Source organism: Pteropus medius, unplaced genomic scaffold, assembly GCF_902729225.1.
Source record: "Pteropus medius unplaced genomic scaffold, Ma_sr-lr_union100, whole genome shotgun sequence".
Classification (NCBI taxonomy): Eukaryota; Metazoa; Chordata; class Mammalia; order Chiroptera; family Pteropodidae; genus Pteropus; species Pteropus medius.
In genome coordinates, this window is record NW_024350319.1 from 2,467,696 (window position 1) to 2,492,022 (window position 24,327).

A 24,327-nucleotide genomic window follows, 5' to 3' on the forward strand; every position below is an offset into this window, starting at 1 on the left:
ACATTCTCATACACATAAGCACACACACAGATGTTCACACTCATTCACACAGACACACACATACACACCAGCATACACACACAGAGATGCTCACACACACAGAGATTCACACACACATTCAGTACATAGACACACCTCACACTAAGGTGCACACACGCTCACAAAGGCTCACACTCACACAGGTATTCAGATGACCATTCACGCACAGAGATGCACACACAGAGATGCTCACATGTACACACACATTCATGTACACAGACGCTCATACGCACAGCCTCACAGTTATGGGGACATGCACTCACACACAGAGACCCACCCACAGAGAGACAAACTCTCACGGGCACACACAGACATTCACACTCATGTACACATTCACATAGGCACACAATCACACACATGTGTGCACATACATACTCCACTGCTTCCCTTCTCAACACACAATACTTCTGCCATATCTGTGTGCCCTTCAGTACCCTTTGTCTCTCTCTGCCCTGACACTGATCACACGGTTTTGGGTTGTGTTCTTATCTCAACTGCCAGTTCCTTGAAGGCAGGGACTCTGTTTTAGTTCTGCTTTAGAGTCTAGCACAATGTCTCCTTGTTAGGTCTCCCAGATTTATAGATTATAAAATGATTTAAGTGAGTATCTAAATTGGTATGTAGGCAATAGGGCAATAGAGTTACAGTCTAAGTTATGGGAAGTCTATTCCTACTACCAGCTTTTGAACAAACATTTGCAAGAAGAAGGTAGGTTTTTCAATAAATTACTTAGTTAAATGTCAAGTTCTGTTTGATCTTTACAAAGTAAATCACAATAGCTTGAAAAAAATATTCTTTGGAGAAGGCAGTTAATTTTAATTTTTAAAGTAACAGTAACAACAACAAATAGCAAACTTTCATCAAGAATAAATGGGAAGGCAATAAAAAGTATTGCTTTCTTGTGTGGGATAATATCTTTCTTCTACACGTGGCTATCTTTTCTCAGTGACTTTAACCACTTCTGCAGTTAAGCATTTTTGCTTATCTGCTTATGTATAGTAAGTATGCTATTGCATAACTAAAAGTTATCATAGTTACCATATTTCTGGTAATACTAACCAGAATAAAAACATATACTAAAATCACTCTTAAGGAAACCCCATTTCCTCAATCAAAAATTGGTAGAAAAAATAGAACAAATCTCTGTTATACTAACTTAAATGTTTTCGGATTTCTCATCTAATTTACGAAAGTTTTCCTCCATAGGTTATGATAATGTCAGACATTGCTAAAGACAAAATGGCTCATTCATTGAAGAAAAGGGGAAGTGTGTCTTCTCTAAACAGTCATGAACTCCGATGGAAGGAACTTCATGGGCGCATCAAAGAGTGAGTAACTAATCTCTAATAACAAATGCAGTTATTGAATAAACAGGTTCATATTTATCAGGAGAAAAAATATTTATTTTGGGACATAAAAAGAGAAAATGTGCAAGGTTCACATTTTTTAAAAGAAAGAGAAAGAGAGTGAGAAAACATAAGTGATATGTCCCAGCAGCATTTTTTACTATTTCAAAAACTACCCCCCAAAAATCATCTTCTCAAAAGAAACACCACATACAATGTAGACCGGCTTCTTCTTACATGTCTTCTGAATTCTTCTCCACAATATTACATAAATACATAGTTTTTGCATTTCTGTAATCAATATATACATATACAATGCATTTAGAATTATTTTATACAAATTTTATAATGCATTTTTACAGCGATTGTTCATGTCCTTTTAATTGGCTGCATAATACTTTGTCAGTTTATAATTCTAGGTTAGCTAACATTTCCCCAATTGTCGGGCATTTTAAGTTTGTTTCTTTTTGTTGTTGTTTTTTTTTTTTCACTATGTAATGTCTCTGCTTGTTTTCATTCCAGAAGTACAGTTAGCGGTTCAAAGGAGTACACTTTTTTGGCTCTTGCTGCCATGTCGCCTTTGCTTTCCTAAAGAGGTGAATGAATATTTAATATTTTCACAGCATTTCTTTTTGACCGCCATTGGGAAGAAAATAAAGCAAATTATTAATACAGAGGTCAATTAACTTATATAATAGACTTTTCTTAACAGTTTCCACAGGCTTGATATATTAATAAGGCTGTGGTATATTAATCATTGTGGCTGGGAAGTAGGATCTGGTATGTCCTATGGAACAGAGACCTGAAGAACTGGAATAGAATAAATTAAATTAGCATTCTGAAACCATATCTCCTACTCTCAGAGTGTAGCAATGTACTTATTTCCAATCCTGGATGTTTGTGGATTACAAGTACAATCCCCCTCTTTTTACAGAAATACAAAGGAGTAGCAAACGCCGTGTATGTCAGAAGTAAAGCTGGGAGAATTAATCTCTGTATCTTTTGCTTCTGACTCTCAGTCATTCGGGCTGCTATTTCAAATATTTAAGTGTAAGAATTCTTTTGAAAATTATCTTAAAATAATTGTTAGCTTAAATTGAACCTTTTTCAAGAAAATATTTATAATAATCTTACATAAATCATGTTGCCATGATTTTTAAAAAACCGCTCTAATCCAAAAACTAACCTATCATCCCTATTTACATAATTTTCATTTACCTCTTTCCTTTCAAAGCAAATTAGAAAATCATATAGAATCAGAATGTGGCCAAATTTGAGGCATGAGAGATCGCCCCTCTTTTTATAGACGAAGTATAAATACAAACTGAAAGTAATAAGAATACAAAAATAGTTTTATGAATACATTAGAACATAATTTTTACTAATATATTTAAGTGATAATTATTTTGACATATTTTAAAGTAGAAATTTGGACTCTCAAATAAAACATTGAGAATGGATCCTTTATTTGCACTTTTTCTTAAAATAGCAAATGAACAGCGTCTATATACTCTTGGCAATGCAGAGGCCAGTTGAGAGGTTGCCTCCCCAACTCTAACTCCTGCTTACTTTCTTTTGCCTTCATCACTGTCCTAGACCAGACTGCATGAGTGATTCTCCTTCGTGAAATCAGTCTTCAGCTAGTAGAAAAGTCCTGAAAGCTTAGCAGCTATCAAATGCAAGCGTTGTTGTGTAATTGTAATGTTTTATGGAAAAGCATATATCTTCCATTTGAAATTTATTTCAAAACATTTTTTTGAATAGATCAATCTTAAAGTATAACCTAAAGTCTATTGAGGACCTAATATACTATCTCCGTTAATCTCCCCATCATTAACCCTGCTAGGTGGACATCATTCTTGCGATTTAACTGTGAAACAACTAAGGCTTACAAGTCAAGTAATGATTTAATGACTAGGATACAATCCTAAATCATGAGTATGGCACATAGAGTCTGCAGACCCTTGTCTACTTGTCAAGCGCCATCTTCCTCACTATACTGCTAGCAGCTACTCTCTGGCAATACTCAACTTCCATATTTATAATCCCCCAGTGCTCTATCTTGTCTCCAGCCATTGCCTTATGTTACTTTCTTATGGGGCACTCTTATCTGGAATATTCCTTATACTCTGGCTTCCTTCTTCTCCACCTTCAGAATTTAGCTCCATCACCATTTCTCCAGGGAAGTTCTCTCTAACAACCCAATTACAACCACTACCACCTCTGGACTGGGTTGGACACTTCCATTCTGCTCCCCTTCTACATGGTACCATATTTGACTGGTTTGTTGTTTTTTTTTTGTCGACTAATTGTCTTCAGAGCAGTAAATACACAGATAAAGAGGGCAGAAAAGAATAGAATGTAGATCTGCTTGGAAAGCAGCTTCTTGGATATGGTATAAGATCAGCATAGATTCTACCCTACAACCTTGGTTTCTGTGTCTGCAGTCTTCTACAGTAGTAACTAATGCTTAACATTGATCCCTGGACAAATGGATATCTAAAGTACCTTTTGAATTGTGAAAAGAAGATTGAATTTATATTGGATATAATTATCGTTAACTGTTTTTAGAGTTGAGTATTTTTATTTAAATTATATTTTCATTATAATGTAATTTTTATGTTTTATTTTTTTAAAGAAACATTTTAAGCTGGATCTTACTACCTCAATATCATAACTGTTAGCATGTTGGCATGTTTTTTTCTATACAAACCTACCTGGTTGTCATCATACTACTCTGTAATTTTTAACGCTGTTAGTATTCCACTTAAACAATTCATAGCAATAAGGGTGATAATAGCTAACATTTATTGAGCCCTCGCTATGACCTCATTGAAGTCTCTTAAAAGCTCTATAACAGGAGATGGCAAACTATGGTCCAAAGGCCAAGTCCAACCTGCCACTTTTTTTTGTACAGTTTCCCTACCCGGGTATGTATGGTTATGACATGGTTGAGAAAAAAATGAAAAAGTAATATTTTTTGTCATGTGAAAATTATAAGAAACCCAAATTTCAGCATCCATAAATAAGTTTGTTTGAAACACATCCATGCCTATTTATATATGTATTGCCTCTGGCTGCTTTCATGCTAGAACTACAGAGCAGTTGCAGTAGAAACCATAGGTCCCACGAAGCCAAAAAAAATTGCTACATGGAATTTTACAGAAATGTTTGCCAATCTTTGCTCTATGAGATAGATGCTATTATCATCTCCATTTTACAAATGAAGAATCGGATACTTAGAGAGGCTGAGCTTCCAAATCTATAGAATTAGGAAGCAGCAAAATGGGCTTTTTGTTTGTAGTCGAGTATTCTCATTTTCTTAAAATTGGCTATCTATGAGTAACTTGCATTAACAAAACAGTTCTTTTTATTCACCAGAACCTTCTGTTTCCCATGGGTAACAGTAGGTATTTACAATGACATCTTTCTTGTTGGAAGCTCAGCCTTTGGCAGCCTTTGAATGTATTTGAACAGATGTGCTACTCTCATGTTCTTCAAATGGAAATAGAAACCTGAGGTTAAGTTACTTTTTCAGGATAATGTGATATAACATCCAGGCTTATTATTTCTGCGTCTAACAGTTCAACTAGTAGGCCTGGCCTAAAGTTGGTGATTAAAGGGTTTCTCTTTTGCCTCAAATCAAAATTACAGTGCGTCATGTTATGAGAACTTTAAGTATGGATCTCACAGCTCTCTACTTGAACCCGCTGGGGGCATCTAACCCACTATAATCTTTCATTTACTCATTTAATCAAAGTTTATTGAGCTTCTACTCTGTGCAAATTATTGCACCACATGTTAGACATATAAAGGTGACTAACTGTAGGGTTCTACTCTAGAGAAGCTCATTTTTCAAGTAAACTAAAAGCCACCTAATAATTTTTTTCCTGCAAAAAAACTCAGAAAAGATTGTATTTATTACTTCATTTGAAATAAATATGTATTGACCACTGAGTATATTCCAGGCGCTTTGCTAGTTGGTGAACCACATAGAAAAAAGCCTGCTCTCACGGTTGATAATCTGGTAGGAAAGGCAGCAAACAAGTAATTTTAAATATGCTGGATTTATTCTATGATTTCAATCTATACAAGTGTGAGCTGCATATGTGTAGTTAAAAATGATATTGCCTAGCCTGTTTCCTCATTTCGATAAGTTTTATTGCCATCTAAATCAAACTAAAACTCCCAACAAGATCTGAATTAGATACAGCTTCTCCACCAAAGACAGAGAGAAGCTTAAGAAAAATGAAATGGCCATATTCGAAAATTAAACCACAATAATAATTAATACAATATTGTACTTGTTAGATTATTAAACCATCTCACATACAATATCCATCTGATTCTCATGAAAACCCTGTGGCTTAAGTAGAGAAGATACTTTTATAATCTCCATTTACCTCATTTATTATTTATCTCAGGAGCAGATATGAGGTGAAAGTATTCTCATTTCATAGCACATTGTCATCATCAATATGGGCAAGAGCCCTCATTTTTACCTAATTTTCCCTCTTCTCCATTCTCACTCCCACTCTCATCTCCCAGTGGGCATCCACTCTAATACACACAATATTACACATACTACAAGAATATACATATTTAAATACTGTATAAAATATATTTTTTTATTTTTGCATATTATCCTGTTTTGACCTCTTAAAAAAATCTTTCTGAATGGGAAGAAACTGCTCCCCTCCCAAGTTCGGACTTCTTAAAGATTGCCAAGATCTCTGCAGGGCACATGCCTTATGCCTTTGCTATGCAAACTAACCCACTCAGAGCAGGCAGGCCTCTGTCAGCCCTCCCCCACCCAACCCTAAACCCCAGGAGGCAGTATTCCTCTGTCGTAATCATTCCAGACAGAGCCAAGTACCAGCCATCTAAGGACCTCTCCTACAGTTTAGAGCTCACAGAAATTATTCAGACCAGCCAGTCCTGAACTGTTTTCCCTGGCCTGCTTTGCCTTTTCCTTGGAAACCCCAATAATGGCTCTAGCCTTGGTTCTGCTTTGCTCCTGTCTTCTGCCCCTTGACCACCATGGTGTTTTCCCACACGGCCCTCATGGCATGTCATGTGTCTTGTCTCTAAGACCTGTGAGTATAATATTTTCCTGAGTTCCTCCTCTGTCTCCCCTTGTGGCTGCACCTGACTGACCATCTCATAAAAGAATACAGAACAAGTGCTTATCAAAGATATTCATTTGTGACATATAAATGGTGTGCTCTAAACTTCATTTTGTTTTCTCCATCTTATATATCTCATTCAAAATGTTTATTTTTTAAATTTACTCATATAACTATGGATATCTAGCTCTTTGCTTTTTACCACTGCATATCCATCCATCTTTAATATCCATCCATCGCATATGTTCTTATCTTCACCCTAAGAATGAACACCCGGAGTGGCTTTCACTCCCTACCAAGATATGCAATGCCGTAGTGAACATCTTTGTACAAAACCTTCATTGGCTTCTTTGTGAAAACTGCCCTGGGAACATGATCCCAGCTAAAGGCATTTGTGTTAAGGAAAGTTTGAATTAGAGAAATAATCCAGAAAAGAAAGTTTTTAACACAATAACATATCACTGCCTCTCAAATTAATCTATAAAGTCAATATGTCTCAATCAAAATCCATTTGTATTTTTTTGTGAAACTCAACAAGCAAGTTTAAAATTTATAAATAAGAAAAGAATTCTGAGTAACTAAGTGAACGTTGAAGAGTAAGCATAGAGGAGAAATTTTCCCTATCAGATAATAAGATATGCCAGAAAGCTGTAGCAAGTAAAAATGATAATAAATGCAGGAATAGACAAATAGACTAATGGAACATGCAGAAATTTCAGAAGCAGCCCGTGAATATATGGAAACATAATGTATACGCAATGGGTAACTGATGGATATTTTTGATAGATAGTGTTGAGAGAAAACTGGATCACTATATGAAAGAAAAATGGAGCTAAATTCTTACCTTACACAATTTGCATGGTAGACTCCAGATGGAAGACTGAAATGTGGGAAGCTTTAAAGTTCATAGAAGAAAATATAGGAGAATATCTTTGTGTTCTATGGGTAGGGAAAGATTTCTTAAATAAGATTCCAACATGAAAAGCCAAAACCATAATGCAAAAAAACCTTGATAAATATAACTACAATAAAACTTAGCATTTCTGTTCAACAAAATATAAAATAGACACAGCTAATAAGCCAGTGGAAGATATGTTGTTTTTCAAATCATACACATTAACAATAAAAAATGAAAACCATTTTTAAAATAGTCAAAGGAGATAAATAGCAATTTACAGAAGCAAAGTCCAAATGGCTAAGCAGAATATGAGAGATGCTTGAACTCACTAGGAATGAGGAAAATACAAATGAAAACAAAATACCATTTTGCACCTATCCAAATGGCAAAACATAAAAAGGGAGAGCAATACTAAATGTTGGGAAGGTGAGTGAGAATTAAAACTGATACAGTCATTCAGTAAAGAAATCTAACAATATTTAGAAAAATAAGTTTCTGTGTGTCCTATTATCCCCATACATTGAGGAAACTGAGGTTTGGTGTAGTATAGTGACTTGCTAGATTATCACTGGTCCCAGATGACAGAACTAATAATCTTTGGTTCTCTAAACCTAGAATGTAGAGACATTATGAAAGTGTTTGTATCTGTCATGGGCTGAATTTTGAGGCTCCCAATTCTCAGTAATTCAAAATGTGACCTTATTTGGAAACAGGGTCTTTAAAGAGATAATTAAGTAAAAATGAGTTCATTAGGGTGGGTTCTAATCCAATATGACTGCCGTCCTTATAAGAAAAGGAAATTTGGACACAGACATGCCTAGAGAGAGGCGATGTGAAGAGACACAGGGAGAAGATGGCCATCTGCAAACCGAGGAGAGAGGCCTGGAGGAGAGCTTTCCCTTGAAGGCTCGTACAAGGGACCAATCCAGCCAGCACCTTGCTCTTGAACTCTCAGCCTCCAGAACCGTAAGACAATAAACATCTGTTGTTTAAGCCACCCAGTTTGTGGTGCTTTGTTACAGCAGCCTGAGCTCACTAATGCGGTATTTCTAAAGGAGAAAATGGAATAGGAGCAGCATAGTCAGGGAGCGGAATGGAGTGTCTCAGAGGCCTGCTCTGCACAGACTAGCTAGGGCCAAGTTCCAGCTTGAGCATTAGCAAGTTGCTGATATTGCATAAGTTATTAAGCCCTATTTGCCTCAGTTTCTTCCTTTATAAAATGGGATAGAAGTAGTAATTATCATTTCTAGTAAATTTGTACATGGAAACACCTAGAATGGTTCTTGGCACATTCAAGTACAGAGCACAGTATTAACTATTATTATCACATAGAAATTTGGCATCTAACTAGGCCTGAGTTTGAATCTCAGCTCTTCTGCTTAACTAGCTACTACTTAATATTCTTTGAGTCTTAAGATATCTTTTATAAAATGAGAATAATAATGACTTCATCACAGTCATTTTGTTTATTCACTAAACAAATTTTTTTCGCCTAGATTATGGGCTTTATGCTAGGTGCTAAAGATACTTGGAGAACAAAACAGCCTGTCCCTGCACTCATGGTCTTGCTCTTGTCAAGATCACGATGGCTTTCACATTGCTGATCTAGTGGTCAATCCTCACCTTACTTGACCTCTCAACAACGTCCGACACTGTCGACCCTTCCTTTCTCCTGGAAACACTTTCTTCACTTGCTTCAGGACACATGCTCCCCTGCTTTCCTTCCACCTAACTGGTTTCTTCTTCTCAGTCTTCTTCACCAGTCCATTCTCTTTTCCCCAGTTTCTTAATGTAGGAGTGGCTCGGGGAGCAGTCCTTTCTCCTCTTCTCCTGTTATCCTACACTTATCCCTTCAGGGATCCCCTCCACTCTAGTGACTGATTCATGGTGTTATGCCCCCAAAAGTGTATCTTCAGCCCACACGTCTTCCCCAAACGCCAGGCTCATATATCTAACTGTCTACTGACCTTTCACTTCAATACCTGGTAGACATCTCAAACTCAACATTCTCACAACTTAACTCTTTAACTACCTTCTTTCCCATTTATCAGGAAGTCCTGTTGGATCAATTCTGAAAATATATCCAGAACCCAACTACTTACCGCTACCCGCAACTGCTACCATCTTGGCCTGAGTCACTGTATTAGTCAGCTTGAGCTGCCATAACAAAATACCATACATTGGGTGGCTTAAAGGATAAGAATTTATCTTCTCACAGCCTGGAGACTGGAAGTCTAAAATCAGGGTGCCAGCATAGTCCGATTCTGGTGAGGGTCTTCTTCCTGGCTTGCAGATAGCCACCTTTTCACTGTGTTCTCACATGGCAGAAAGAGAACCCTGGTGCTTCTTCCTCTTTTCTAAGGACCCCAGTTCTATCTGCTCAGGGCTTCACTTTTATGACCTCGTTTAACCTTAATCACTCCTTAAAGACCCTATCTCAAATATAGTCACGTGGGGGGACGCTACTTATTCCATAGCAGTTACCGTCTTCTCTAAACTGGATTACTATTAAACCTTTCTAACTGGTTACCCTGTTTTTACACATGCCAACCTGCAGTCTATTCTCAACACCACAGTTGGAGTGATCATCGTAAAATATAAAGTGGATCTTGCTATTTCTCTGCTGAAAACTCTCAATAGGCTCCTTCTATATCAGAGTACAAGCCAAGGTTTTACAAAGGCCCACAAAGCTCCACATGATCTAGTTACCTGACACCTTTGTAACCTCATCTTCCAGCCTCTTGTTTGTTCCCTCTGCTCCAACTACGCTGACCTCCATGCACTCTTTCAAAAATACCAGGCAGCCTCCTGTGTTAAAGCTTATGCATGTGCTTTTCGCTCTCCCTGACACACTCTTTCCTCAGACATCCACATGGCTCATTTCCTCACCTCCTTCAGTTCTTTGTTCATGGAGGCCTATCTTGACTATTCTGTTTAAAATTGCAAACAGCACCCTCTTCCGCATCTACTTCCACCCTTCCTTAACTAAGCTCTCCTTTTCCCTGGAGCATGTATCATATTCTAATGTAATATATAATTTACTTGTTTAGTATTTATTGTCAACTGTTGTCTCTTCTCGCTAAGTTTCATGAGCGCAGAGATCTTAGGGTTTTTTGTTTGTTTGTTTGTTTTTTATAACCTAAAAACCTAGAACAGTGCCTGTCATTGACCAGTCACTCAATAAATATTTTTTGATAGTTGAATTATTATTACATTATACTAATTCCTGAATGAGCAAGTTCTTTTCTCACAAACAGCTTAGGTTCACAGTTCCAATATGTGTTAAGTCCAGGGTAACCAAGGGCTTTCTTTCATCTTGAAGATGTAAGATACATTTACAGCAAATGGAAAAGTGATCGTTCGGATTTTTAAAACAAGATATACTTTATTTCCTTACTAAAATGTTCCATTGTGCATTTGTTTAAAAAAAGAAAAAGAAAGAAAACTTTCATTTATGTTGAAAATTTGTTGAGATAGACCACACTCTTCCTTGAAGTTATCCATGGCATTGAAGAAGTAACTATAACACCCACACTCTCAGCCTCACCTCTTTGATGATTGCCAAGGGTAATGCAATATTGAAACTATACATTCATCCAGAAGCTGCAAGAGGAGTTTCATCAAATGCCCTTAACATTAACCTCACTGTATCCTGAATGAACATGTAGCTCAAAGGACTTCAAACACTAACTCCGATTTTCTATCCATACATTCAAAATTGTTCTGTTTTGTTAACTACCTTTCCTGGATTATCTTCAATCACAGCAGTTAGACTTTTCATAGATTGATTGGTTCATTCTTTGAATCATTTCTCCTCTTGAAAACTGTATTCTACAAGAACACATATCATGTCGTTTTCTCTCCCTTTCATGTCTGAAAATATATCTTGACTTTTATTTTTATTATAACCTTCCTCTTACTAGTAAAATGCGACCAATTATGTGAATTAAAAAAATCTCAAAACTAAGTAAAATTCTGGCAAATGTGCTATAAACTAAATGGCCACAAAATGAAATTACATTACTAGACAAGGTACACCTTCTAGTGACAGGAGAAGAGTTGGTATGTTTTTGCCTTTAAACATAACATAAATAAGAACATCTGGCAGTTTTGATGTGGTACGCTCCCAAATAAATGAATTTCTGTGCATATTTTATCTTGTGTTTCTACATCTTGTTTCTCAAGCATACGGACTCTAATTTTCCTTTGTATTACCAGTACTTCCCACTTTCCTGCTGCATCTTGGGCAACAAAGGTTTGTTGAAAGAATGAAGAGAAAACAAAAAATAATGTGTGAATTTATGCTCTGAAGACTTCTTTTTCTCTATGTCCTTTGAAATATCTCCACTGGGAGGCAGCACATGACTTTAATAACAGATTGAGTTGGGGGGGAGTCGTGCTTAAAAGATGCCATTTAAAATATGGTAGTTCCAAGCATTTCACAGTAACAAATAGAAGAAAGAGATAATATTCTGACCTTCTTAATCTACTAAATTAATAGCTCTAAGGCTGGTTGTGCATTCAAATATTATCTCTTACTGAAGCTGCAAAACATCTAAGTAATAATGGCAGTGAAAATGTCTGGAAATGAATTCTCAGTGATAATTAGATGGTATTGTGGCTGGTGAGATTTAATTGAAATTATTATTTTTATCTCTACCAGTCATAACAATAAGATGTGCCTTGTATTTATTCTGTGTAATTCAAGGAATGGTCAGCAAGTAAATTTGTAAGATGTTTTCAAGAAATAATAAACATATTCCAACTCCTTAGCTATTTATTTTTTATTTTTTTATTTTTTGGCTTTTTTCCTGCATAATCGGAACACAGGCTGTTGGGTTAGCATGGGACATTTCCAGTGTCAGTCAGATATAATATAGAGGGTTACTTTTATTTTTGTGGACCAATTTCATGCAGCTGTTTCTGCATCCAGGTTAATTCCAAAACTGTCCTCAGCAATAGGACATATAATTCCATTAATTAACTGTTTTGACCAGTAGTTTACACCAAACTTTCCATTTTCCTGCTTTTATTTTTAATCTACTTTCCTTCTTAAAACTTTACAACTCTCTTGTACATATTTTGCCAATTGAAATTTTTTTCTCCATAAATGCCAGGAACCTGATGAACAAACACATGGACAGAGAGAACATTTTTCGCATTTAAAAATAAAATCAATTACTGCATTCTCTGTGCAATGAGATCATGTATCTAGAAAAGTTATGTTATAAACTAGGGCAAGTCTAGTCATTGACTACTGAAATTCATCCACTTGCAATGTTGTGACATATAACAAATAAACTCATTGTGCTGTATATACAAAACTGGAAGTTAAAATAAAATTTCTCTTTGAGTACCTCACATTTTTATCTTTAAAATTTTCCAAGAGCATGAGTAAAGCTGTTTATCAATAGAAAATATGTATATAATTTTTCTAAGTCCGTATTGGAACTGATATTGGTAATCCCCATTTTCAAATATCGGATCTCTTTGATTTCTAAAAATTTACCAAGTTTGTATTCTCGTGTAATGTTACTTGCCCAGATTGCAAGCATTTTAAATATTTTGTCTTCCTTTTGTCTTTTCTCAAAGAATAAATATTTTGTTTATTTTATTTCTTTTCTGTTCACCTTATTCTTCTTTGTTCTTTCCTCTCCCTTTTTTCAACCATTCTCATTCTAGCGTTGGAAATAGTAGATCTCAATTTTGAAAACTGAGGATTTTACTATAGACAGGGGTATTTTTTTAAGTACAATTTTTCTATAATTAATTTTTCTATAATTTTTATAACCTCATTTTCATGAGGTTATAAATTTGGTTTATATGTGGCCAGCCTTCCAAGGTACAGAAATCAAAAGACTAACCAAATATTTTCCTTCTTCATGATAAGTGATGCCAGGTTTTTAGCAAAATATTTGAAATCTCACTCCCTGATGCCTTATCTCTTCCATCAAGCTAACTCCAAGTTTTGTGTTCTATTACTTATATCATCCCACTTCCAAGAAGCAAACTCCGTATCAGTTAGAAATTTGTACCAATTATAGCTCATGCTTTGTTTAATAATAATTTTTTTTAAAAAAAAACAGTGGTTTAAACAAAATACAAATATATTTTCTCTTATATAAGAAATCTGGAGGATCTAGTCATTTATCTTTCTAATCTGTTATCCATAAAATCTTCTCAAGACCCTAGATAGCTGCTGAACTCTTGCCATTTTATTCACATTCCAGTCATCAAGGAGGCATGAGTAAGTTCTCCTTGATGGAATTAGTTCTTTTAAGGACGCTCTCTTAGAATTTCCACCCAAAACTTCCACTGATATCTCATTGGCTCACAAGCTACAAGGCCCCGATAGCACCAAAGGAGACCAGGAATTTGTCTTTAATTTGGAGAGAAATATTCCCAAAAACTTAGAGTTCTGTTACCATGGAAGAAGGAGAGAACAACCTTGGAAAGCAAATGGCAGTCCCTGCCACAATGATCGTTACAGTTTTCTTTATAATGGTGGATTAATGGAAACAACCTACATGGCCTGAAGAATAATTGTTTAAATAAAATACAGTATATATTAGATACTGTCTTGATTTTTAAAATATTGATGTAGATTATTATTTTTGACATAGAAAGTTATCCATGGTATATTTCTGAGTGGAAAAAAAAAAAAGCAGCATCTATAATATGATCTCATGTGTAAAATCGTGTTTGAAAAGTGTTTTTTTTAATGTTCACAATGACCAGGTAACCACTAGGGTCAGTCATTTTTTGTGTAATTTTACTTGATTTTTTCATACTTCCTCTAGGTTTTGAACTTTTTACAATGAGCAAGCACTGCTTACATGATTACTGTGAAAATAAAAATCATCTTCAGTAATTCAAAAAGTCACTCTATAAAACTTTCTATTTCCACCCCAACTTTCAGCCAATGAGGTTTTTAAGCTGCCCTTGTGACACCAACTTCATACTGATAACATTATAAACTGCACTGAATCTCAATTTTTAAGTAACATGGCAATAACAAAACAATAGCAAGGACTGTTTGTAAAAGTCCTTATTTACTTTTTGTCTTAGACTTTTGAACTCCTCTATCAGTTTTTAATATGTTGTTCAGTAGAAAAGAGTTTTTATTAATACCTTCTTATGTTTATGCAAGCAAGTTTTAATTGCAGTAATTAATCTTTTCAGGTAGCCATTGCCTTATTTTCATTCTTTTAGATATGAACATATGTAAGACTTTGTCACTGAGAAGTAAATAAGATATTTGAAATCTAAGTCTACCTTTTCTATGTGTGTGACAGTAAGCCCTTTGCTTCATTCCCTGTATCTCTGAAATGGCTAGAATAATGACTCTTTTACTTACTTAAAAGGGTATTGCGAAAGTAAGATGAGATCATTGAGAGAAAATGTTTTGCAGAGTTAAAAGTAGCATTTATTATATTGGGTCAGGGTAGCTTATCTTAGAATCAAGGGGCTTATGCAACGTTGGGTTTTCTAAGCAGAGACTTTCCTCTTTGGTAATGCCCACAACACCTGCAGCCTATGTGGCCCAGCAGGTTGGTTGCTACTTCAAAGGGCAGCAGAAAATTGAGGGAAACAGGTGTTACAAGAATGAAGGCTAAATCACTAATCCAGAAATCCATCGTGAAAAAGCAGTCATAATTTTTTGCTTCACCTTGGGCTGGGTGGGTAAGCCTTAACTTTTTGTGTAAATTGTATTGTATTAAAGGATTTTAAAAAAATAGACGATGTGATTTTCTTAAAATATCACTTTGCAAGAAGCTCACTAATTCCAAACAGCTGAGAACTAAGTATTTTAAACTCCTTGCAGAGAAAAAAAAAATCCCAAAAGATTAAAGACAGATATCTCTTTCTCATTTAATGAAAGCAAAAACATAGCCTGCTTATAACCGTGGTCACTCTGAAAACGAAAACGCACATACACACTATTATATCATTTCCTTTGAAATGACATCTGGCTTAACCTCCATTTTCCAGGTGGAGAGAATTGGGGGTGGAGCATTGTGAGACTGCCTTCAGTGACAGTTGAATTTCCTCTTAATTAAATTGAACTGAGTAGTGCTAAAGGAACTTTAGGGGCTCCCCTTGGCTTGAGTATCCTGTTAAGCACCTGGACAAGCTTATATTGCCTTGGTAACCAAGCCCAAACCCTTTCTTAATGTTGAAAAGGGTGATTGATGCTACCGATTTACGATACTTTGGGAGAATTGTGGTTTCTCTCACCATGTAGATGAATTTTTGGTTTTCTTTTTTTCTGCTAAAATGATTTATGAGGTACATATAATAATGAATTCTTTATAACCCCCTATGTATATATAAAGTTATTTCCCAACTTTCTCATATAGCACTCCCCCACACCCACTGCCACTTTTCTGAGCTTTGTCCGCTCTGAGGAGAGCCTTCGCATCTGTGGTAGAGACGTGATTGGCAATGGCTTTTGAAACATGCATTCTGTCTGTCACCCCGCAGACAGAACAACCCAGGAACACTTTCATGATAATCAGACACCCCGGCACTGCACTGGTCTTCAACCCCTACATAGAGACCTGATCCAAGTAATTTCTTACACCTTAATGTTTTCATCTCTCAAACGGTTCGACTTTAAATATGTCGACGGAATATTTACATGGGAGTTGTGTGAAATTTTCTTAGAGGAAATTTTACCTTTGTAATATTTTTGCTGACGCAACATTGTTTTGTTATTATTGTTGTAACAACTATTGAAATTTGTTTTCTCCCTTGCTTTTAGCCGTATGAGTACTGTGTCTTACATGGATGAACCTAGTCTGCGTGATGATGCCTCTCGCCTTACAGTTCAGATGGAAAACACCTATCAGCTGGGTGTGTTATGTCCTCACTCCTATTTTAAATTTCTAATTTTGTGAATGATATTTACTTAAAATGATATCTGATAGCCTGGCATTATCTTCATTAGTAGCACAATATACAGAATCTTAATTAATTAAGTAACTCGATGCTGCTTTAATTTCTTCCTCTGCAAAATGGGAACAACACTCATTGCCCATTTTTCTTTATCAGTGTTTCCTAAATACCATGCAATTCACTGGGCGGCATTGATATGCACTGTGTATTACTGAATTAAGAAGTTCATTGAATATTTCGGGGGTTATCTTGTGGAGTTATTTTATATATACTTGAGTTAATGAAAGAGATATGCATTAAAGTTTTATCCAACAAAACCAACCAGCACTGTTGATAGGTGGAGAAAAAGCCTTCAAGGCAAAGGCAAATGATTTCTAGTCCCCTGTTGACAGAGATGTTTATCCCCTCACACTGAGGTTTTAAATATTTGAAAACAAAGATCTTTGCACCTGCCCCTATACTCCCAAGTGGAATCCACAGTGAATATATTTTCCCATTCACGTTTCCTCATAGACCTACTTGTTTTCTCTAAATGCGTACCTGCCCACTATTATCTGAATCTATATATAATTACAGCTATATAGAAATTCCACAGAGACTTACCAATGACCAAAGGAAGACTCTATGGGCCAGAGTGGTTCCATCTGTGCCAGTTAACCTCAAGAAAATTATAGACCGTTCACACATCCCATTGGGCTTTGTAGCCAGTCTTCTACAGTATTCCCCAAGACTACATGAATTACACAGCTCCATAATTAGTCGGTCTACTGGTATTTTCACAGTGCTGTGGTAGACAACTAATATTCCTGCCATCCAATACACATTTATACTTCTGGTAACCTTACCCAGTTGCCTTTGGGGAAGCCCCACCACTGCCACCATTACCAGTTTGGGTCCATAACATTCTGCTGAAGCTGCCGCTAGCCTCAGAGATGTAACAGGAACCGATTCTGGGATGGCATAGAACTCTTTGATTGGTCAAGCAAATCAAAGCCTTGATATTCAATTCAGAAATTGTTGTTTGGGCTGTCGAAGAAGCAGATCAGGCCCTGAAACCTGAAAGAATGTAGGAGCTATGGCAGCTTTTGCCATAGTGCCCTCACATGAAGACTGAGATGGAGAGAGAACTAAATCCTAATGTCAGCATTTGAGTCTTGAATCCAAAGTACTCTTAGACTTTTTGATTAGACAAGCTAAGTTTGGGTCAGGTTTTCACTCACTTATAACTGAAAGATCTTAGCCACTTTGGACTCTGCATGCTGAAAGGGTTTGAATCAGATTTCAACAAAATAAAGGAGTTGAAATATGAAGCCCTGTGCTTCTTCATAAGAGTATATTTTCATAACATTTCCTCAAATCAACAAACTAAATCATCTTATGAGTTTTAGAAGTATTGGGTATTAAAACTACTTAGAAAAGTAATTTTAGAAATACCTCAGTATAGATAAAGTGTTTTCCATATTTTATTACAAAAAAATCTTGTGAATTATTCTTTTACGATTAAAGTCTTTCATGCTTGACAATCCTTTTTTTAGGCATTCTTGTTAATAATCAAAACCATATTTTCATTTCTATTTGTTTCTGGGTTTATTTTGCATCTGAAAACTATTCTGGGCCTTTGGTAAAGATTTTCTCACATCTATAAAATGCAATGCTGACCAGAAGATTAGGGCGATGGGGTGGGGGTGGGGGGGCGAAATCGATCAATCACCAGCGTTACTGTGTTTAATTTTTCACATTCTATCCAACAATACTTGCATCATCTAAACACAGCTTAAATGTTTAGCATGTTTGTCCTCCTTTTATCTGAGTAATTGCAGCTACCAAGAATGAGATGAAATATAATTAATGAAAAAAAGAATGGAAAAATGAAGTATATTTCTTGTACCATTTACATTTGCTCATTAATTAATTACTGAAATATGCACGTAGGAAAAAATACAGGCTGTAGGACCGAATGTATCTAAATTTGAATACTAGTTTTGCCAAATCCTAGATAAATGATATTTCAGAAAGGTATTCAGCATCCTTGAATCTCAGTTTCTTTATCTGCAATTAGGGATAGTAGTCCACACATCACAGGGATACTGTGAGAATTAATTGAAGTAATGTATTTAAATTGCTTCTTCATTTATTATGTTATTGCTTCTTAAAGTGAGTGACTAAAATTTCACCTTAGGTCACTAAGCTTTCTATGACATCCAATATAATTTCCTATTACTTATGGAATGAGTTCTCCACGAGAATTTTTCTGGAGCAATGATTAAAGAGGTCCCTGTTTCTTTAAAAACACGAACCGTGAGCACCAAATCAGACAAGAGCTCCTGGTGGTCATCTTTGCTGCCACATTGAGACAGCCTGCTGAGAATGAAGCCAGCATAATATAAAGTAGAGTTTTAAGATAGGAAGAGAAAGAGACATCATTTGAGTTCAACTTCCATGAGATGATCTGGCCCTGTCATCAGACACTTTTTTGGACAGAGTCTTTCAGTCCCTCAGCTCTGACTTCACTTTACCCCATAAGATCCTTCACCACTGCGGAGGCCTCATTACCTCTCTACTTACACCCTTGCTGGACTTCCTGCCTTCTCAGCAAGAGCAATCCCCATCTCTTCCCTCAGAATGAGGTAGCAACAACAGCAGCAATATATATCTAATGGGAGGTGAGGGGGTTTATATATGTGGCAGACGCTGTTCTAAATATTTTAAATAGTTCACCTCATTTAATCCTAACAAAAAACAATATGTGGTCATTCTTATTAATATCCCATTTGGAGAAGCAGAAATACAGATATATTAAATAACCAAATTTTTATGTTTTCTCTCTTAAATCTATTTTTAAGAACAAGTTTTTCTTTCTGATTCATCCTGACTTTCAGGTCTTTGATTTCTAAAAACATTTTTTTTCTTCTAATTAAAAAGTTTGCTCTAAAGAGAGAAAGGAAGGGAGGGAGGAGAAAAAAATCTTTGGCATTCACATTAGTAGACTCTGAAAGTAGCCTCCAGAGCTTATTTTGGAAGTCAAAAGCTGAACATTGTCTCTTTATCTCTGTGCATCTCAATATCCCCACCTGAGCAAGGATAATTCTGGCCATACAGGGGAAAGGTCACAAAGAAGTGAGAGAGAAAAGTCCATTACTATACTTTAAAATATTTCCAGAATAGAATCTGGTTAATGGGATTGTAAAAAGCTAAGCAAATTGCAGAAAGGACATTTTGGTACAGCTAGACAACAAGAGCTGCTGGAAACATAGACGCAAGTGCCACCAGGATTCTGTCTTTCCAGCACTAAACTGTATGCGAGCTCTTTCTCTCACAGTGGCCTGGAACCCTTCCCACTGTGAAAAACATGGACTCCAGAATTCCTGAGGGTCACATATCATAGCACTTGCCACCCAAAAGAGCCTGACTTTTTTTTCCCCCTAGTTCTAGTTTAAAAATAAAAATTCTAAGAAAGGACTCTAATTGGCCTCACTTAGAGCAAGTGCTACACCTGGGCCAGTCAACCATAACCTAGACACGGGCTCAAAGGAGGTGATGGTGGACCCTAAAGAACCCCATGGTTGGTATAAGAAGAGGGCCGCTCCCGAGAAGGGGAGATGCTGGTACCAAATGACAGGGAGGCATAGTAGGTAGACAAATACCTGCACTGAAGAAATTCATGATTTTCTAAAGGGAGCAATGCATAGTCACCAAAATACATGGCTAAATTTAGTTCCATGTGAGCAATTAAGTAAGTTATGTGTGACATGAATGCTTGGTAGAAGGGAGTGAAAGAGAGAAGTATTGATCTAAAGGACATAATCTGTTTAATTTAGTCCAAGCTGGTAGTTTTTAAACTTTTTAAATAGAAAGGGAAATCACCCTTCATTTTCACTTCATTTCACTGGAGTATGCAAGTGGAAATCTTCTAAAAGATCCATAGGAAGGTGACAGCAAGGCCTATATGTACCTGGGAGCTTACCTAAAGAGGCTGGTGTCCTATCTCTGACCGCTTAAAGCAGGAGGAATTAAGACCAATCTTTCACAGGTTTATAACTGCTTGTCTCTGTCCTATAGAGCAGAGATTCTTGCTGACTAAATATTGAGGTTAATCATCATACTTATCGTATCAGATGTCTCCATTTTACATGTCCAGATGCATTCCTCATACTGATTTCAATTTAATTGAACAATTCCTATATAATCATCAAAACATAAATACTATTTATTGAGCCTCATGAGGCTGACCTAACTCTATTATAGGCATGGGCTTCAACCTTCTGGTTAAGTTCAGCCAATGGGAAACTTTGGCAAGAAGTCAGAGGGAGGGAAGAGTATGAGCTGGGTATTTATATCCACCCCTTACCCCCCATCCCGCCCTGTCTGTGGGTTCATTTCAGGCTGTTTGCATCCATAACAAAAGGACATAAACTTCTCTCAAGGGAGCCCTCTTCACATGCCTCATCTGGGATCTAGTAAGAGTTCACTTCTCAGATCTCTCAAGCCTGGGGGTAACACCCTTGATTTCACTAGCCAAGAGGTAGTTTCGTTTGTTATTTCCTACATCCTGCTCAGACTTCCCTAAGGAGACACTTTATTAAATCCTCCTGGAATTGTCCTAACTTTAGTGTACCTTGTGGTTCCTTAGACCTTGACAGATACAGTCATTAAAAATAAATACTTAAAAGATACTGATGACTATTAAAATAGAATTGGATGTGATTTTTGATCTCATTTCTTTATCCATATTAATTCAGAAAATAATGATTGAGCCTCTATACTCCAGGCCCTGGTTACATGCTCTTGTTGAATGATGACAGACAGATGATGAGGTTAATATTCCTGGGAGGTACAGGTAAGATTCCTGGGGTACAGGATAAAGAAGATCCATCTAAAGCTTCTGATCTGAACATAGGCTAAATGCAGTTAAAAATATAAGCTCTCCAGTCAGATAAACCTGGAAGTACATTCCAGCTCTGCCACTGTGTGATCCTGGGCAAGTTACTCAATGTATTTAAACCTCTGTTTTCCTATCTGTGAAATGAAGATAATGGTAAGATTCACCCCAGAGATTCACTGAAAGATTATATAAAGTAATGAATATAAAATTCTCATCACGGTTCCTGATTTGTAAAAAATGCTCAAAAAGTAACCATGATCAGTACTATGATTATTATCTATAAATATTTAATTCAATTTAAATTTAGAAATCATATAGTGAATATTTCTCATGCCTTTAACATTGTATTAGACTCTGTAGAGGATAAAATCTGATCTAGCATAACATTTCACTGGGGAGAAAGGCAGATATGTCTTAGCTGTTAGATGGCTTAGGAGCCAGGATAGCCATGGGGTCCCAGTGCATTGGAAGTACAGAGAAGAGAAGGATGGTTTTTACCCGAGGAGAGGAGGAAGGCTACCTACAGAAGATATTTGAGCTGGCCTTGAAACATGAGTAGTTATTTCTCAGATGAACAAGGTGTGAAAGGTATTCCATTTAAAAAGAACAGCATGAGCAAATGGACAGGCATCCTTTAAAAGACAGATGAAGTCCATGAAATGGAGCAGCCCCTGTGTAGAGAGCTGTGAGGGTGAGAGAAGCTATAGGTTGGGTAGGAGCTTAATGCTAAGCCTTGCTAAGGGAAATATTGCAGTAAGATCTAGGTTTTAGAGCAATCCCTCCAGTAGTGTGGTAGATAGATTGGAGGGGGAGATATAAGAGCTGGGGGGCAGTTAGAAAGAAGTCGAGACTCTGAAGTAAGTCATTAATAGGGGGAACTAGGAAGGAGGATACTTTCAATGTCAAACCTCAGTGGAATTGAGCATACTCTTTAGGTAGTCTGGTTAAAGAATGAGTCCATTGTCTTCTCACCCTTTGCCAGAGAACTGAATTAGGATGGCTTATTTCCTTAAATAGAGGCCACCCTGGAGATTAAATGTCTCTCCATGTTCCAGTACTCTTGGTTAGCCTATAGGGTGGGCGGATAGGACTTGAAATTACTTTTTAGAAAGAAATTTTGTCTGTATTTTCAGGTCCCACCAAACATTTTCCTGTGGTCATTGTCAATCACATTCTGAAAGATGTGTTAACTAACTATCTGCAAGAAGAACTATATGAACCAGAGCTCTGTAGACAGATGACAAAAACAATTTCTGAGGTAATGTGTGATTTGCCCGAAGTGTTAACTGTAACAAGAATATTTGCTGAAAGCACAAACCCCTACTTTTGAAGACAGCTAGTTTTCAGTAGTAGTAAAAATGTTTATTTATATTTTATTTTATTAAAATATTTATTAGGCCCTATTGTGTGTATAAAGAGCCTTTGTCTAAACAATTATTATGTGCATTATTTGCATGTATTTGTTTTAAAAAACGTGTAAAACTGCCCCATTTATTTAAAAAATATATTGTAAAAGATACAATGTTTTAATGGTCATTTTCTCTTCCCCTGGGCAGCTTCGACTGCCAGCAAATAGAGGCATTGTGGCCTTTAAATACATTTTTATTTTTACCAACTGAAGTGCTGGCACTCCATCGGGTTTTCTCTACTTTCTTTTTTCTGACAAAGTCTTTAATAAACATTCATGATTAGTCATATTGCAGGAGACTCCAGATGTATGGTCCCTTAATGAGACACGAACAACATGGTATAACTCTAATGCCAACATTCTTTGAAGGAAAGCCATCTTGCCATAAATTTTCAAAGAATTTAATAAATCCATTAAATTACAGTTTTTTCATGTGCTTTAGAAAATGTAGATTTATTGCTGGCACTATCATTTTGTCTTGAAATGTCTATCTCATGACGACAGTTCTTGAAGGAAATCAGTTATGGTTCTACAACAATGAAAGTTTCTACAATGCATCAAGCTATTTTCTTAAAATTAAATCCACTATTATGTATGACAAAGAGTAAGACTCTTATGTTTCAATATGGCTACATGAGAGCCTCTTATTTTTCCTTTCAATCTTTAGGTTATTAAAGCCCAGATCAAAGACTTGATGATTCCACGATATAAGCTAATTGTGATTGTTCACATTGGACAACTAAATCGGCAGAGCATACTTATCGGAAGTAGATGCCTCTGGAATCCTAAAAGTGATACCTTTTCCTCTTATGTTTTCAGAAATTCTTCACTCTTTGCTCTTGCAAATGTCTATGCTGTTTACTTTGAATGATTGAAAATAAGAAATCTAGTACTTACTTTTTTAGATCAAGAAATAGGCTGTCTCTGTGTACACGAAAGTCTTACAACCCAAAAATTTGAGAAGGAAAAACATTAATATTTCAAACTACTGAAAATTTTTGGACTTTTTCATACTCTTGTAAAGATTGGGGTAGAGGAGGGTAGCACAAGGAAGACTCTTGTTTATTCCAAGAAGGAGTTGTCTTAATTCTGTTGAATTTTTTGTTCATAGACATAGATTCTTATTAAATATTATTTTTGGTGCTAATTATTTTAATTAGAGAGTTAGAATTTCCTGCAGTTTTTTAATGAAGAAAAGTTGTTTTTTAAATATGGCTCTGCGCCTCGATCAATAAATAACAGTAGAATATTCCACATGGTATACACAAATGGTAAATGTTAATATGTCTCAGTGCTGCATATAAAAGAAGACTGGCTTTCATTTTGTACTTAATAAATTGAGCAGCATTCATTAACTACAATTATTGTTACATGTACCTGACAGTTGAAACTGCTGAGGTAGAATTAATGATTTCATAACAATTATCGTAGTCCCACAGGGCTTCAAGCTAAAACTAGAAGCTCTTGTGGGTTGCCTGCACTTTACAAAATTGTGAGAGAACTGAATGTTGACTCTTCAATAATGGAAACTATAAAATGAACAAAGGCTTTTTCAGGCACTGAAGTAAATGCTGTGATATTAAATATACATGATGCTTAATAGTAAATGTATCTGTAACACATAAAATCACGTACTGGAAAGAGACAGTTTTTAAATATACACTGCCTGATGTGCCTTTGAATAGATTTTCCTAGGCTAACAAATTTTTACACAAAACATACAGCTAGCA

General features: G+C 36.1%; 1 protein-coding gene across 1 annotated transcript; it reads left to right on the forward strand.

Annotated features, from left to right (window-relative positions):
- Positions 1-1,245: 1,245 nt before the first annotated feature.
- Positions 1,246-23,770, forward strand: DYNLT5 (dynein light chain Tctex-type family member 5). Its single transcript, XM_039838520.1, has 4 exons — positions 1,246-1,367; positions 16,174-16,265; positions 22,323-22,447; positions 23,265-23,770. Exons 1-4 carry the CDS (start codon positions 1,249-1,251, stop codon positions 23,466-23,468), a joined length of 540 nt encoding a protein of 179 aa, XP_039694454.1. The 5' UTR covers positions 1,246-1,248; the 3' UTR covers positions 23,469-23,770.
- Positions 23,771-24,327: the final 557 nt, after the last annotated feature.

Excerpts from the sequence above, each read along its gene's own strand:
- DYNLT5 (XM_039838520.1), top strand. The coding sequence starts at position 1,249 with ATGATAATGTCAGACATTGCTAAAGACAAAATGGCTCATTCATTGAAG. Across the intron at positions 16,266-22,322 it reads GGAAAACACCTATCAGCTGG|GTCCCACCAAACATTTTCCT; the intron begins GTGTGTTATGTC and ends CTGTATTTTCAG. Across the intron at positions 22,448-23,264 it reads TGACAAAAACAATTTCTGAG|GTTATTAAAGCCCAGATCAA; the intron begins GTAATGTGTGAT and ends TTCAATCTTTAG.